At 39.8% G+C, this 15,826-nt stretch overlaps 1 protein-coding gene across 1 annotated transcript; it reads left to right on the top strand.

Moving 5' to 3' along the window:
• Positions 1-1,254: 1,254 nt before the first annotated feature.
• Positions 1,255-14,752, top strand: LOC134879441 (solute carrier organic anion transporter family member 1C1-like). Its single transcript, XM_063905956.1, has 15 exons — positions 1,255-1,395; positions 1,775-1,874; positions 2,999-3,140; positions 3,585-3,717; positions 4,362-4,486; positions 4,602-4,748; positions 5,082-5,180; positions 5,541-5,792; positions 10,448-10,612; positions 11,327-11,522; positions 12,027-12,192; positions 12,608-12,792; positions 12,941-13,005; positions 13,088-13,205; positions 13,574-14,752. The coding sequence occupies exons 2-15, from the start codon at positions 1,824-1,826 to the stop codon at positions 13,785-13,787; spliced, it is 2,058 nt and encodes a 685-aa protein (XP_063762026.1). The 5' UTR covers positions 1,255-1,395; positions 1,775-1,823; the 3' UTR covers positions 13,788-14,752.
• Positions 14,753-15,826: the final 1,074 nt, after the last annotated feature.

Here is a 15,826-nt window from a genome sequence, read left to right as displayed (position 1 = left end):
GGGAAAATATCAAACTACTACTATCTCCACAACTACTGAACACAAAAAGGAATAACAAATGAGTGATGAATAAATGATGACCCCGGATACAGCAAACAGTTCCTGAAAGCAATAGGAATCATTGACTGCTATCAATGTTTATTTTAACACACTTCCACAGATTATAGATAAACAGGGAAGAGGGTGTCAAAGTTAACTTTAGATCCAACTTTTGGTTTTTGTTGAGACTATAATATTCATGGTGTATTTCCCTGAGTATCTGGGTTATATAAGTTGAAAATTACCCCCAGTTTTTTCTAATACTTTAATCACAGTTTGGTCTCAGACTCGTAGTCTTTTAATGTCTTCTTTGCCTCTTGGATGACAACCAGTACTCCCTAATGAAGTCATAATTTTACTGTAAGTCAAACTGTATGAGCATTGTTCTTTGTAAGAACGATATAAATGATTCATCATCCTGTTTTTACGCTACAAACAATGAGCAACCTTTGGCAGCCATACAGAATGGCCCTGACACATGTCCGTGTCATTTGCATAATTCCCTCGAAATCTAAAGAGTTGTTTTATCTTTTTTTTTTTTGTTACTGTTTCAGTTTCATTTTCTGCATCTGCCACTTTTCAAAGAGGAAAACAAAAATGAACATAGCATTGATGAAACATATTTAAGTCTGACCTGAGAATCGTCTTTTTCTACAATGAAATCGTCAAACGGCTAGGACGTTGAATAAAAACCTATTTGTCTCCACAGAAACTCCTTCCTGTCATTTTTCACTGAGAATGAGCAGGACACTCTCACACTTACAGCTGTTAATACCGAGAGAAAGCCATTGTTACAGACTATCAATAGGACAGGAAGACTTTCATCAGGCCTAGGAAACACCCAGCCCTACAAAAGCTGGATTTGTCCAGGAGAGGAAGCCATTTCAGACTTTGAAAGCCTGCACACCAACAGGCTTGTAAAATAAACTTTTAGCAGCTTCACGCTGATGCTGTTTGTTGTGCATACAAAAGGATGGATATTTAGAAGGCTTGTGATGTTCACAGAGTAGGATGTGCGAGTGTGCGCCGAGCGTTTGTGTGTTTGCACGCCGTGAACCTCTGAACCTTCATGTGCTGCTCACTCATACATCCCAGTGGACCTTACCTGACCAGAGCAGGGAGTTATAGGGTTTTCTGCGCGTGCGTGTCTGTGTGAGTGCTGAAGGAGTTAGGGAGTAGGGGGCTTTTTATTGACACGATCAACAAGTGCACATGAGTGGGTTACTGATTACAGGTGATAACTAGTTGCTTTGATAAGACTCTTGCTTTGAGCACAAAGTCCTACCAGGTACAACAAGCCCTCAGCCACTTCACAAAATCCCTACCATCTCTCAGAGGACCACTGCTGCCTCTCAGGTAAACACTTTTTCAGATTTTTCACGTCTTATAACTCTGCATTAAGGTCTTCTGTAACATGCACTGAGAAAAACATTTACCTTTTGCAACTAAATAACTGCTATTTTGTCAGCGTTGTAATCAGAAAAAGGGCCAGAAAATTAGAATTTGGTGGTAAATCTCAAATTTTAAGTTCTTCAAAATGTATTTAGTTGACTTTTATTATAAATGTACACTTTTATACATAATGATAGGGATGTTTTAGTTTTTATTAGAAAACTGCAGACTTTGTAAGAAAAAAGTAGTACAAATTTAAAGAAAATCAATTTGATCCAATCAGATGAAATGCTAATTTTTTGCCACACCCTTAAGTGTTTATAATCTTGGTGTCTTCCTGCAGGCTCTGTGTCTCTCCGCTTCCTTGCATCTGTTGACCACGCAGCAGCAACATGAGTGTAGACTCCCAAAAAGCACGTAAGGCATGTTGGTCCAACATCAAGGTCAGTAAAACGCCGAAAGCCTTGTTACCCAGTATTGCAAAGTGTCAGAAGCCATAGATGGTTGTAAAAACAAATCAACTCCTGATATGGCTGAGTTGTGAAAGGTCATTGTATAATATTTTTCTTCAACCCTATCTCTTTGTATTTATCTTGGGTTTTTCATTTCTGTGTCAGTATTACCTGTATCCTACAAATGCTTTTTCCCTTGACATGATAAAATGTGAGACTTTGACACCAAATCAGACTTTGAGTCCAGTAAAAAGGTTTTGTACTAGTTAAAGGAATGTATGCATGTAAAGAGTTTTAAAGTGCATCGATACGGCTTTTGAGTGCCATTTTCTGTCCATATATTTGCACTATGTATCACGCTTAATTGATCATATGAGAAAATAACACGCTGTCAAATCAGTTGCAGCTAATATTGGTTGATAAATAAGGTGTTTTTTTGCGTGTAAACTTCTATCTTCAGAGCATTATCTGTTCTCCTAACTTAATTACAACATTGTCTATGACCTACAGCCTAGTGTAAGTCCTTTTTTAATCTTTAACATCTTTGTGTCAAGGCTACACAAATGTAGGATTCACTCGTAATGCAAACAACATCTTAAAATGGGTCAATATAATACTGCTGACTAAACTTGCTTCTGTTACGTCTTGAAACTTAAACCAACTGTACTTGGTCTTGCATACAATCCAGTATCCTAGCCACAATATGCTGTGTAATTAAAGATAACAGCATTGTTGTATTGTTTACATTAAACCAATCTAACCTGAGTAAAAGTAAATCTAATAATCTATGTTACAAGGTGTGAAGTACTGCAGGTCTTCCAAATGTGTAAGGTAATTAAATGAGTCAATCTGTTATAGTCAGTCGCTTCTCCTTTTCAGTTATGTAAGGCACAATGACATCATTTGATCCTTTGTATTGGAATGAGCCCAATTCAACAACCTTTTATTGCATTGCTCGTTATGCAACAGAAGGTGTTTAATCTTCTCACCCGGAAGTCTTTTAGGAGAGATGATTACTAATCATGTTTCATCAATCCAAGTCAAGTCAAACTTCCCCTAGATGTGCTAGAAAGGAAGATTCAACATGTTTGCTGTGTGTGTGTTTGTGTGTCCAGCTCTTCCTGGCCTCTATGGCATTTGTATACTTTTCCAAAGCCTTTGCCGGAGCCTACATGAAGAGCATCATCACTCAGATCGAGAGACGCTTTGATGTCCCCAGCTCCCTCATCGGGGTTATAGATGGCAGCTTCGAAATGGGTGGGTAACATTTTTAATATGTCCATTTTAAGATTTTGAAGGATAAAGTAAAAAATAAATAATGACATTTAAATAATGAAATGTTTAGAAATGAATAGATGTTTTCGATTTATGTAATCCAAGAATAATCCTTCCTTAAAAGAAAAAAAACCATTTCAAATTCAGTTTGTTTAATCCATTTTCAAAACAAATCCATTTTAAAACACAATGTTGAATGTAGGTCTCATACTTGTATCTAAATGTATCTGCACTGTGGTATTTCCCTTTGTTTTACTTCATTAAAATATATGAGTAATGTGTCCTCCACTGGTAGCTTCACAGTTAGCGTACAAACATAAAACATGTGTCGATCTAATCAAGAAAATATGCATAATTATACATTTTTCTTTAAAAGTTATTCATAAATGTATTTAGTAATTGGTCTCCCCCCCACCCCAACCCCAGGTAATCTGTTGGTGGTCGCCTTTGTGAGCTACTTTGGCGCAAAGCTGCACCGCCCCAGGCTGATCGCTATTGGCTGTGTGATCATGTCGGGTGGATGTTTCCTGATAGCCCTGCCTCACTTCCTGCAGGGATTGTTAGTATCTTCTTCTTCTTTACATCATTGTTTATGTTTCAACTGTGGCCCTGCAGTATTGAATCACATTGTTCATTCAAATCAATTGATGTGGGTCTTAGAGACACTAAGCATTTACTTGAAGCACAATGTGAAGACTCAAATAATTACTGTAATTCAGGGTACAAAAGACAAGAACCTCCCCTTGCAAAATTCAAGATGGACGCCAAGAGGTGTATAATGTGATTTAAAAAAAATTGCTATTTTATCTTTTTCCAAGGTACAAGTGGTTGGATATTTACTTCCTGTTTCCTGTGATAATGCGAAGTATAAAACCTTGACACAGTGTTCTGCAACATCAAAGTGTTAGAACATTAAGACATAACAATACGGACAGGATGTTTTGGTCGTGCAGTAGCCAAGCTAATTTTAGTGACACTAACAGTTAATTAGAGTAAGTAGAGTAGAGTAGAGTAAACTCTTTTAGTCGGCCCCCAAAGACATGTTTAAAAAATGCTAAGCTAATTGTGTATGCTAACCACATTACATGACTTTACAGAAATGGAAATGATATTGAAATATCCGTCTTTTTTCTAAGAATCTTTCCAAAACCTAGATGTGTAAAGTAAAACAGTTCACTTTTGAACATTTCTCAATATTCCCAGGTATAAATATGAGACCAGTGTGTATCAAACTAATGGCGTCAACAGCACTGAGAGCTTACTGCCCTGCCTGTCCAACCACAGCCTGGCTGAAGCCGATAAGATGCCCGATTTAGAGACCAGAACAGGTAACCAGAAAACACATAGGACCCCAAATCCATTCATAATTGCAAGCAAAAGATTAGCTTTTGAAAAAAAGAGAAAGTTTAATTTCCCATTCTGACCCCATTATTCCTCCCTCAGCTTGTGAAAAGGCAGCCGGCTCCTCCATGTGGATCTATGTATTCTTGGGAAACATGCTGCGTGGCATCGGAGAAACTCCCATCATGCCTCTGGGTGTTTCCTACCTGGATGACTTCTCCAGAGAAGAGAACACTCCTTTTTATTTGGGTTAGTTACGTTTGACCTCCTAATGATCCTTTTTATGACACATTTTACACACAAATAAGTGCGTTTCCCTCCACCACCAACGCACTGATGTAAAGTCTGTAAAATACAAACAAATATCCTATTAATTACTTATTAATTTGCTGATTTTCTCAAATGCAGGTAACTTTAAACTGATTCAGGGTTCAGCCAATTTTTATCAGCAATTTCATTAATATAGAATCTATCAGGCTGCTTACTTAGTGTCCGGCTATAGGTGTTTGTTCACTTTTTTGTGTGCCTATCCTGTATTATTTGCACAATGACCTTTTTTCTTTTGTTTTCCTCATTCGCCAGCCTGCATCCATACAGTGGGAATAATTGGACCTATGTTTGGGTTCATGCTCGGGTCCTTCCTTGCCAAGATCTACGTAGACATTGGATCTGTGGATTTAGGTACAGCACGCCGCAATCAGGGAAAAAACATGATGTGTTAAAGTTGCACAACATGCAGACTGTGGTTTAGGTTGTTCTTACCCATAAAGTCATAATTACCCACATATTGAGTTATTGCAGACCTATCACACATAACCTCTCTGTCCAAATACGGCCAATCCTTCAACAAAACAGCTAACCCCTTACTGTTTGAACCTACTTGGCAAGGTCAAACTCATTTTGATTGTGTTGACATACCTTTTTACTGCTTTGATAAGAGCTGTTGACAGACCCTAATGTCTAAACTGACCAAAACAGTTCAGGGTTACAGATTCAAGTCGTATACTCACTTAATAATCTTAGTTCATCTTCCTCTCCCAGACTCTGTCACCATCAACTATAAGGACTCCCGCTGGGTGGGGGCCTGGTGGCTGGGCTTTATAGTGACCGGCACCGTGATCCTGCTGTCCAGTATCCCATTCTTTTTCCTTCCCAAGTCCTTGCCCAAGGAGGGGCAGGAGGAGAGTAAAGGCACAGAGCTCAGCACAGTGACAGAGCAGGAGAACTTCCTGCCCGACGAAACCCAGGATGAAGAGAAGGAGAAGCCGGTTACGTTTCAGGATTTGGCTAAAGGTAACATCCATCAGTACAAAACACTTTAAAGCACAAGTGTTGATGACATATGTTCACCTTTATCCTCTATCTTTATTCTAATTTAAACAAAAACAGATGTGTTACTGTGCAGACTTATGGGTTTTAGGCAGTGGCGGGCCGTGCATTTCACACCTAGGCCTTCAGTGATGTCCTACACAGTCCTACCTGAATTATTCCACCTCTTAATACCATCATTATGACGCCATGGCTCTAGAAACTATACATTTAGACAGAAACGCAGTATAACCGGGCGTTGCATCACCTTAACATAGTCAAGTACAACAGAGTTATATTAATATTTCTGAAGCATTTATAATCAATACATCAGCATTTACAGTTAACTCAATTAATCAGATTATCTGACAAACCGCTCCTTGACACCTGTGTCCGTCACATAACGCAGAACAAGTGCCAGCTGTGCTACATTACCCACATCTGACGTCTCGTCCACCATAACAGCGACAAAGGGTGCTTTTTGAATCTCCATTTTGATCTCTTCTCCCATCACTTCAGCAATAGCATAAATCAGGTCGTTTTGTATTTTGCCTGACGTCCCAGTAAACATGTTGTTTGTGTACAGGTGGTAATGCAAATCTGTGTTGTTCTCAGCAAGAAAAGAAAGAAGCTCCACGTAGTGTCCTCTGTTTCTGGACTCGGCGCTTTCATCGTGTCCCCTAAATGAAAGTTCCTGTTTACCCAAAAACAGGACACAATCAATCAGTCTTTCAATAATTCCCTATTTTTGTTCACCCTTTCGTTGTGGAGCTCCGTTTCCCTGGGCACTTGTTCGTTGAGCTGTAGATCCACTCGGGTGTCCCCAAAGGTTTTCAAAAGCACCAGTGCTTCCAAGTGCCCAGCCGTGCTTTGGTGTCTCGTTGCTGCCTTGGTTAGACAACTCAAGTTTGCAAATTTAGTGTGGCTCCAAACACCAAATCGATCAGTTGCAAATACCAGGCATTCCCGGCAGTACAATTTGCAGTGCCTCTCGGAGGCTGTGAGCCAGGGGTACCGCTCGTAGTTTCCCTGCTGTGCTAGGCTCGCTAGCGTTGGAGTTGGTCGTTCACCTTTTCAAGATGTGTAGCTTTACTTGAAAAGTTCGTTTTGAAAATGGCGTTGTTATTATATCTTCGACCAAATTGATCTCTTCTTCTCCTTCAGCCATTGTGGGTTGAAAAAAATAGCTTGTAGAAATCTACACAAATTAGCTCGCTCAAGTTCTAGTTCTGTTTGCTAGCTTTGCCCATAGACTGTATGGCTCTGCCTACTGCCTAGCTCTGCCTCTCAATAGTGCGTATCCAATCAGAAGATGTGCACGTGCTAACGTTAGCGTACGCCTGCTAGCTAGCCCGTTGTCGCCACCTCGAAATCTGATTGGTTAACGCCACAATTTTGTTTGCGTTCACTTTAAGCTACAGCCGCCCGCACTGTTGATTCTGAAGGCCTAAGGGCAGATTTCTTTGACCCTAGCAACACATTATGGCTGAAATATGATTGGATAAAAGCTCTAACATAAAGGCCAGCCCTCCAAATCTCGTTCTGAGGCTGGAAGCAGCGCAGCCAAGACGAACGCTATAAAATGAAGAGAATAGACTATGGGGAATAATTTAATACGTATTTGTGGAAAAAATATATCAAAATGTAATTTATATTCTGATGATGTTTAGGCCAGCAGAGAAGGCCTTGCTGGCCCTGACGGCCCACCACTGGTTTTAGGGCTTGTGATTAATCATTAACCAGGTATAAGACTAGACAAACCAAAGACTAGACCTGTTACCCTCTTGCAATCTGGGCAAAAGTTGAATGACAGAGAAACATGTGGAAACAGTTACCTAAAGGCCAGTCATGCCATAATAAATTACACAACGTGATATTTTAAAAGTGTCCAACTTTTTAGTAGTCATATGACAGCAAAAGGAATTGGAAAAAAATTGAAAATATACTTGAAGAGTTTTTAAAAAATCGACTGAAGAAGTATTTTAAAATGAGGTTATGTAATATTGGTGTTAAATATGTGTAAAATAAACCTCTGCTGCTGAGTTTTGACAGGTAGACTAAGAGGCAAGTTAGTGTTGTAATTCAATTAGACGATGTAGGGAAATGTGAAAATTAGGGCTGTCAATCGATTAAAAAGCATTAACTAGTTAATCGCACCAATTTCTGTAATTAATCGCGATTAATCTATCCATAAATAATTAATTGCATTTTTCTATTTAAAACTGAAGCTTATAATGAATATTTATTTATGCAGAATCATCAAATTAATGTAGAATAAACACAGAGAAAGTATATTTCAATTCAAAGACCATTTTAATGGCTTAAAATGCACACATGCAAAGTGCAAATACAAAAAATAAGCAGAAAAAAATAAGAACGTTGAACATTGAGCATTTTTCACTCCAAAAAGATAATTTACTTAGTCCTTCTTTACTTTCAGCCAGTTGCTGAGGCAGACCAGTTTGTTTACGTTCTCAGGGGACAAAGAAGCTCGCTTCTTTTGAATAATGTGGCCTGAGAGTGAGAACAATCTCTCACAAGGCACTGTGGTTGCAGGGGTTGAGAGGTACTTGCGTGCAATGGGTGCCAGCCTGGCATGTGCTCCCTCTCTCTTTGACCACCATTGTAGTGGACACCCTTCTATGTCCATTTTTGGCTCTGCTTTGTAGCGATCCATACAATGCTCTATGGACTCCTCCTCGTCATCTGTATCTGAATCAGAAGAACACAGCAAGATAGACATCCTCCTCCTCTTCTTTGGTGACAGCTCCTCTGTTGTCTCAGCAGCTGGTTGTTGGGCTGGTGTCTCTCTCATCATCAGGTCATGTACTGAAGCCCACACCTCACTCCTTTCATCTTTTGGAAGGCACTTAAGGTCTTTAAACCTAGGGTCAAGGGCAGTAGTGATCTTCAGCCATTTGAGCTTGGTGCTATCCTTCCGTTGAGCTAGGTCTGTGGTAAAGGCCTTCTTGAACCTCAGAACATAAACTGGATCATCGTCTGAGGGCTCCATAACTCTGAACAAGTGGCGTAAGGCTGGCAAGACCACTGAACAGGAGACATACTGCTCTCCCCCCAGCAGTTCAGTCACATATCTGCAATGGAAAGCACAAGGTGTTAAACATTTGAGTAAATCTTTATTAACAACACAGAGAACCTACACACACACAGGTGAAAGAGAGGGAGAGAACAACAACATACAAACACAGGAGATGGAGAGAGAGAGAACAGCACACACACAGGTGAAAGCGAGGGGGAGAGAGAAAACAACATACACACACGAGATGGAGAGAGAGAGAGAGAAAACGGTACACATATACTGTACACAGGAGATAGGGAGAAAGAAAGAGAGGGAGGAGAAACCAGGAATAAATAACATACCTGCAAGGTTCCAGTAGTTCCTCCAGCTTTTGCAGTTTGGCAAGCTCCTGGTCAGTCAACATGGCAACCTTGCTCTTTTGCTGCGCCAGGGTAGTGGTCAGTGGAGATTTGTTTCTCTGCATCCTCTTTACCATCTCCAGTGTAGAATTCCATCTTGTTGCAACGTCCTGAGCAAGTGATTCTTGCTTAAGTCCGTGTGCAACCTGCTGTTCGTTGAATTCCTGAGCGTTAGATGGACTATGCTTAAAGTGCCCGACAATCTTGCGACATTTGGCCAGAACACTTTCAAATCCACTGTCTTTAAGTGAGACTGTGACCGTTCTTTGCAGAGAGTGGGCCATGCAAGGCAGGTGTTCAAATGGAAGTAGCCTCGCGGCAGCTACCATGTTACAAGCGCTGTCAGTGCAGAGTGTGGTCAACCTTTCCTTGATTTCCCATTCGTTTGCAACATCCAGAAAATGGTTAGCACATGCCTCGGCATAATGTCGCTCCTCGGTTTTACTCACAGTAAGTGCAAACGACTGCAGAGTCCAGTCTTGATTAATGAAATGCACCGTGACGCCCAAATAATTATCGTTGTTGACAGACGTCCAGTGGTCACCTGTGACAGCGATGTGCTTTGCTTGCTCAAGAATGTTCGTCCGCTGAGCCCTCTCATCCTCATACAACGTGTGTATTCTTGATACGATGGTTACTTCTCTCAGTCCATCATCCTCTACTGTGCTAACTGGGCGGCAGTTTTTAACTACCCAAGTAACCAAGGAATTGGTTAACTTTTCAGTTACAGGTTTCGTTATTCGCCCACGAGTGCCACACTCCTGTAGTGTAGACTGGCGCAGTCCCGTGGAGGTCATTTCAGTAGGGTGCTTTGCTTTGAAGTGATACACTAAAGACGTGTTACTTCTGTGGTAACTAAATTCGGCTTTGCAAACTGTGCAAATTGCTTTTCCTTTGTCCAACGAGCCGTCGGGCAACTTTTTAAAATGAAACTTGAATTTTCACTGAAAATATATAAGCATGCCTTACTTCATATGTGTGTATAAACAGTTGTGCTGTGAATGGAGAGTACTGATTTATATATACTATATGATTAGATTAGATTTATTCTGGTATATTATATCGGAATAAATCTAATAGAAAATATATATATTTTATACAGATATTGCATTCTCACGACTGCTGCATTTCATTTATTTTTTTGCTAGGGAAAGACTTATTTTATTATGATCAATGACTTTTTCTTGTGCTTTCTCCACCAGATTTCATTCCATCTCTGAGGAGACTCTTCAGGAACTCCATCTACGTGCTGATGGTTCTCACCTACCTGGTTTCTGTCAACGGCTTCAGCGGCTTGATCACCTTCAAGCAGAAGTTCATTGAGCAGATCTACGGCCAGTCGGCCTCTAAAGCCATTTTCCTCATAGGTACGGCAACAACTGGCCTCCATTCACCCTGCCTTCACTGCACTCGTTGGCCCTAATGAAACAATGATGTTATTGAAGGGAAGTGTGATTGCAATAGATAAAGTTGAAATGTATCCACTACTGTAAGTGGCCCGCTATGAGTGTGTGTGTGTGTGTGTGTGTGTGTGTGTGTGTGTGTGTGTGTGTGTGTGTGTGTGTGTGTGTGTGTGTGTGTGTGTGTGTGTGTGTGAAGCACTCTGAGCTGTAATTACCTTTTTTATGACTGTTTACTCACATGGCTAGCTGAAAGAGTTATTGTCTGAATATTGATAGTTAAAAGTCATCGTTATGCAAGCAACTACTATTATGAAAGGTAAAATAAGACTAAGAACAATGGCTGCTTTAAATGCAAATGCCTATGATGTGGTGGTCTTATGAAATAGGTTGTGGAGTAGCAAATTATTTAAACGAAATAGATTTTAAAAAAAGGGTAATTTATGTTGCGAATAAGAATAGAAAAATAGTTTGGAAAGCTAGCTACTATGCCAGATGGTTATTATTTAATAATGGAATAAAGAAAAGGATAAATGGTAAGAATAGTTACCGTAGCTAAAGGTGATTAATAAATGCTGGCTCTGGTAGAAGTATGAAATGATTACCCAACGTTACATGTTTTATTTAATAGTATTTCCAGTGTACAGTATTGATCGTCAATCCATTTTTCTATCCGTCCAGGTATAATGAACCTGCCAGCAGTAGCTTTGGGGATCATCACCGGAGGTTTGGTCTTGAAGCGCTTCAAGCTGGGTGTGGTGGGAGCAGCCAGACTGGCCTTCGCTGCGTCCCTCGGGTCCCTTTGTCTGCTCTCCGTTCAGACCTTCCTCAGCTGTGACAATGCAGAGGTGGCAGGTATAACCATCTCATATCAGGGGTGAGTAGCATGCAAACTATCCTAACTTAAAAGCAAGTGGATGTAGTAAAACGTTGGGTGCACATTTTCTTATCACCCAGTCTTATTACCCAGGTGTAAAGTCAAATCAATTGGAGGTACACCATAATTCTAACAGGAAGTCAGCCATGTTTTCGAATGATTTGTAGTTTTTTGAGCATTTGAGGGTGCTGTACCTTAACAAACTCCTCCTACAGATTTGAACCGACCAACTTCAAGTTTTGTCACTCCTACATTAAGACCTTGAGGTTTAAAAGTTAATGAAACTTCTAGTCTCCATGAAAATCCCTCACTGTGACGCTCTGCGATTAAATGCCTTTGAGAGAAAAGTTGTTGTAACTCAAGCCTAGATTCTTCAAATTCTAAACCAACATCCTAACGTCTAAACCAACATAAAAATAGGCCAAATATGCAACTGAAATGAGTTATGGATGTATGACCCTCTCTCCATATATTCATGTGTGTATCCATGTCTGTGTGCTCCAGGGATACTCAGCTGTCCTACAACCCAGAGACCTTGCTGGCGCAGTGCAACATGGGCTGTTCTTGCTCCATGAAGAAATGGGACCCAGTGTGCGCCTACAACGGAATGACGTATGCCTCGCCCTGCCTGGCTGGCTGCCAAACCTCCAGCGGTACTGGCAAGGAGAGGGTGAGATAGCAAGTTGTATTTAAGACTAAAGGCAAACAGACAGACTTTACATTTTTCCGGGTAATGCCAATTATTAAAGGAAAGTTTTGCAGGATTATCTACTTTTTTTTTTACCAATCATTTTTGGGGCATCTTTTTATTTCAGCAAACGACAGGTTCACAAATGTAAATCCCCATGTAAACAGAAATACACAAATATTTGTGGTGTACATAATTATGTAAAAAAAGGACACAGGGTTTATATGAACATAAATCAATCAAAATATGTAAATTGACATGCAAGGTTTAAAAAGTAATATACAAAGCTGGTAAACAAGAAGCTGAACACTATCTTGTATATGTATTTGACAAGGTTGCATCAATTTCTCTTGAAAGTCTCAATCAATAGTGATTCTCTGCTTTTTTGGCTCTCCAGGTGTTTCATAACTGCACCTGCACCGGGGAGTTGATGACTCCTGGCATGAACATGTCCGCGGTGCTGGGCCAGTGCCCCAGGATAAGCAACTGTGATTACATGTTCAAAATCTACATGGCTTTGTCCGTCTTGGGGTCTTTCATTTCTGCCTGTGGAGGAACGCCGGGATACGTCGTACTGCTCAGGTCAGAGACACTAAAGCTACAGGAGCCTCACTTTATGGCTGGGTTTTATGTAAATTGCCTCTGTAAAACGATTGTAGGAAATATTCCTTCTTGTGTTTACTTGAAGCTAAAGTGCTGCTTTCTAATATGATCACGTTTGGGCTTCTAGGTCCATACAGCCAGACCTGAAGTCACTGGCTTTGGGTATGCAGACACTGATCGTAAGAACTCTGGGTGAGTATTGTACATACATGTAGGTTTTGTTAAAAAAAATGAAAAGGTGTTATCTAGGCTTATACTCTGAGTGTGTTTTCAGGTGGGATTCCTCCTCCTATCTATTTTGGAGCACTGATTGACCAGACGTGTTTGAAGTGGGGGTCCAAGCATTGCGGAGGCCGGGGAGCATGTAGGATTTATGATACTCATGCATTCAGGTACAGTGGAACTAAACTTCCGGAGGAATGTGTGTTAGTTAATCATTTTTCGAAAGTCAGTTTTTACCTAAAGGTCCCCTATTATACACTTTTTAAACTATATATTATAGGTCTCAGATATGTACAAATTGCATGTAGCATGCAATAAACCCTTCTATTTCAGCCCTGTTTTAAAAAAAGTGCTTTAAATGCTAATGAGCTGCCCCTCTGTGAAGTTATTGGTATAAAGTAACAAAGTACATTTCTCAACACGGCTTAAGTGTAACGATGAGATACTTTTTCTTGGATTTAGACACAAACATCAAATGAAAAGCAATTTAATGAAGTGAAATAACAATTACAATGTTCCAATGTACTTTTGATTTCAGGATTACGTACTTTGGCTTGATTACTGGACTCTACTTCCTGTCCAACATCCTGTGGGGAGGCCTCTATTGTAAAATCGTCAAGAGACACAAGAAGTTAACACTCAGGAATCAGGCCAAGGAAAACGGACTGGATGGTAACAAATCTGGCAATGGACACGCTAACATCAGCATAGTTAGAAACAAAGAAGAGGCGGACAATGAGAGCACTATTTAAAATGTTCGTTGTATAATGCAGGTTGGCACAGATTTGAAGTAATGTGAAGCATCCATACTGGACCAAATGCGGTCTTGGTACAGTGCCAGCGCTCTTTGGTCTTCATCAGCACACACAGACATCGTTCTGAAACATCCACTGCTGTTTGTTCTCTAGAAAGGTCAAAGATCCTCACTAAAGCATAGTTTGAATATAAAAACAGCCAAAAGTTATCTAAAATCGGCACACATTGAGTACATTTTTTACCTCAAATCAGCCGAGAAAACAAAATGTTCACTTGTTATAATCATTTTATAATCATTATGATAGTTGGCTTTTGAGCTTGTGTTCACCATGTATACTTGAACAGTAAAAGGTCAGGTAATGATAGAAAGGTCCCATCCTACAACTTTACATTCAAAGGGATTTATGTATATTTACATTATACAGTATGTACAGTGTATAGTTTTAACGCGTACAAGACAGAACTGTAGTATATTTGTCAGTGATCGACAATTTTCTTCATGTTTTCAAGGTTTTCCGACATCATTTAGCTACCTTAAAGCTCTCTGTGGCTTATTCTTTTTATATGTGTTTTATTTACGGGCTATATCTCCGCCAGATAACCTTTATACTGACCGTTGCCCCAGCGACATTTATCTCAGCCGTCTGACTCTACACACACTTCTTGTTACATCATCACTTTACGTAACATTACAGGTCATGGATGTTCATATAGAACAAATGTGTTATTTAGCTAGTATCTGGAAAAGTCCACTGACGCTTGGACAGTGGACTAAGAGTGAGTGCAGTGCAACTTGATTGTTAGTTCTTCTACACGTTAGTGAAGTGAAAATGTATCCTCAGCAAATAGTTTTTAAAATGTGTTTTTAAATCATTTCTGCCTCTTTTCCTTTTTTTTTTTTTACTCTTTTGTTGATCGTCCTTAGCATATTGTTAAACATTAAAGACAAATATCCACAATTTATTTTCAAACCGTGAGTCTTTATTTATTGTACATTAATCCACAGTCTCTCCTGTTAAGTTCTGCTTTCCGTTTTAACATCTTTCAGCCTATTCTTTGTTTTTGTTTTCTGGCACGCCACTTTACTTTACGTTTTGGTTCAATCTCACTTCTTTCATGGCATAGTTTTGGCCAAAGTTGGCAGGTGTTTTTGGTGAAAAGGCCTCAAAAACAGACAGTAAATCTTACCTAGAGCATGTTAGCGACTTGTTGATGAACATGGTGGAACACTGAACACCTGAGCACCAGACATTACCCTCAGGAATTAGTGTAAACCAAAAACAGAGCTGAAAAAGCAGTGATTATCGGACATTTCTTTAACAGGTTGCCAGAAACATAGCATGGCTAAACACTAAGGAACTAACCAACAAAAGAGGGACCCCACGCCGAAATCTAAAAAAAGACAGCGTCGAGAAATACATTTATACATCACACATGATAATAGGCAAGATCTAAGGCACCCGTCACACAGGGGTCATTCATTTTATATAATGACAGTGCAGGCAGACTTTTTACAGCATGTGCATCAACATTTCAGTCTGAGCTGCTTAAAGTTGAAGGTTGTTATTTCACAACCTGCTCTATCAAACTTTGACTCCTCTGTGTTTACTCTGTGCCTCACCTGATGTATTTCCTCTTACTTTTAATGGACGAAAAGGGGATGCAATTGTATTTTTTCCTTGACATTTTACCATGTTATGTAATAGATTGCAACTGACCAGTGATTACAATATTTAACAATCCTTTGTTATTAGAAATTTCCCAACATGCTTATCTAAACTGATCAAAATCATTCTCTTTTTTCCAGCTTTGAATGGAAATGATCAAATCTCTTCTATATTAACCGTACATTAATATTTCCGTTGTATACATTTCCTTGATGTTTGGCAATGGGCACAGTGTGTGTTTTTACCAGCAGGCGGCACTATATACAACAAAATATCCACTGTGAGGTACTGCATGGCCCCTGATGGTGTCTCACTGCTCATATTAGAACCAATCAAAACCCATCAGAGAGTAATGTTTGCAAAGAAAA

The sequence above is a fragment of the Eleginops maclovinus genome, chromosome 17 (genome assembly GCF_036324505.1).
Source record: "Eleginops maclovinus isolate JMC-PN-2008 ecotype Puerto Natales chromosome 17, JC_Emac_rtc_rv5, whole genome shotgun sequence".
NCBI lineage: Eukaryota > Metazoa > Chordata > Actinopteri > Perciformes > Eleginopidae > Eleginops > Eleginops maclovinus.
The sequence above is the reverse complement of the archived record's forward strand: the minus strand, read 5'-3'. Positions and strand labels throughout refer to the sequence as shown.

Excerpts from the sequence above, each read along its gene's own strand:
- LOC134879441 (XM_063905956.1), top strand. The coding sequence starts at position 1,824 with ATGAGTGTAGACTCCCAAAAAGCACGTAAGGCATGTTGGTCCAACATC. Across the intron at positions 1,875-2,998 it reads CATGTTGGTCCAACATCAAG|CTCTTCCTGGCCTCTATGGC; the intron begins GTCAGTAAAACG and ends TTGTGTGTCCAG. Across the intron at positions 4,487-4,601 it reads CGATTTAGAGACCAGAACAG|CTTGTGAAAAGGCAGCCGGC; the intron begins GTAACCAGAAAA and ends TTCCTCCCTCAG.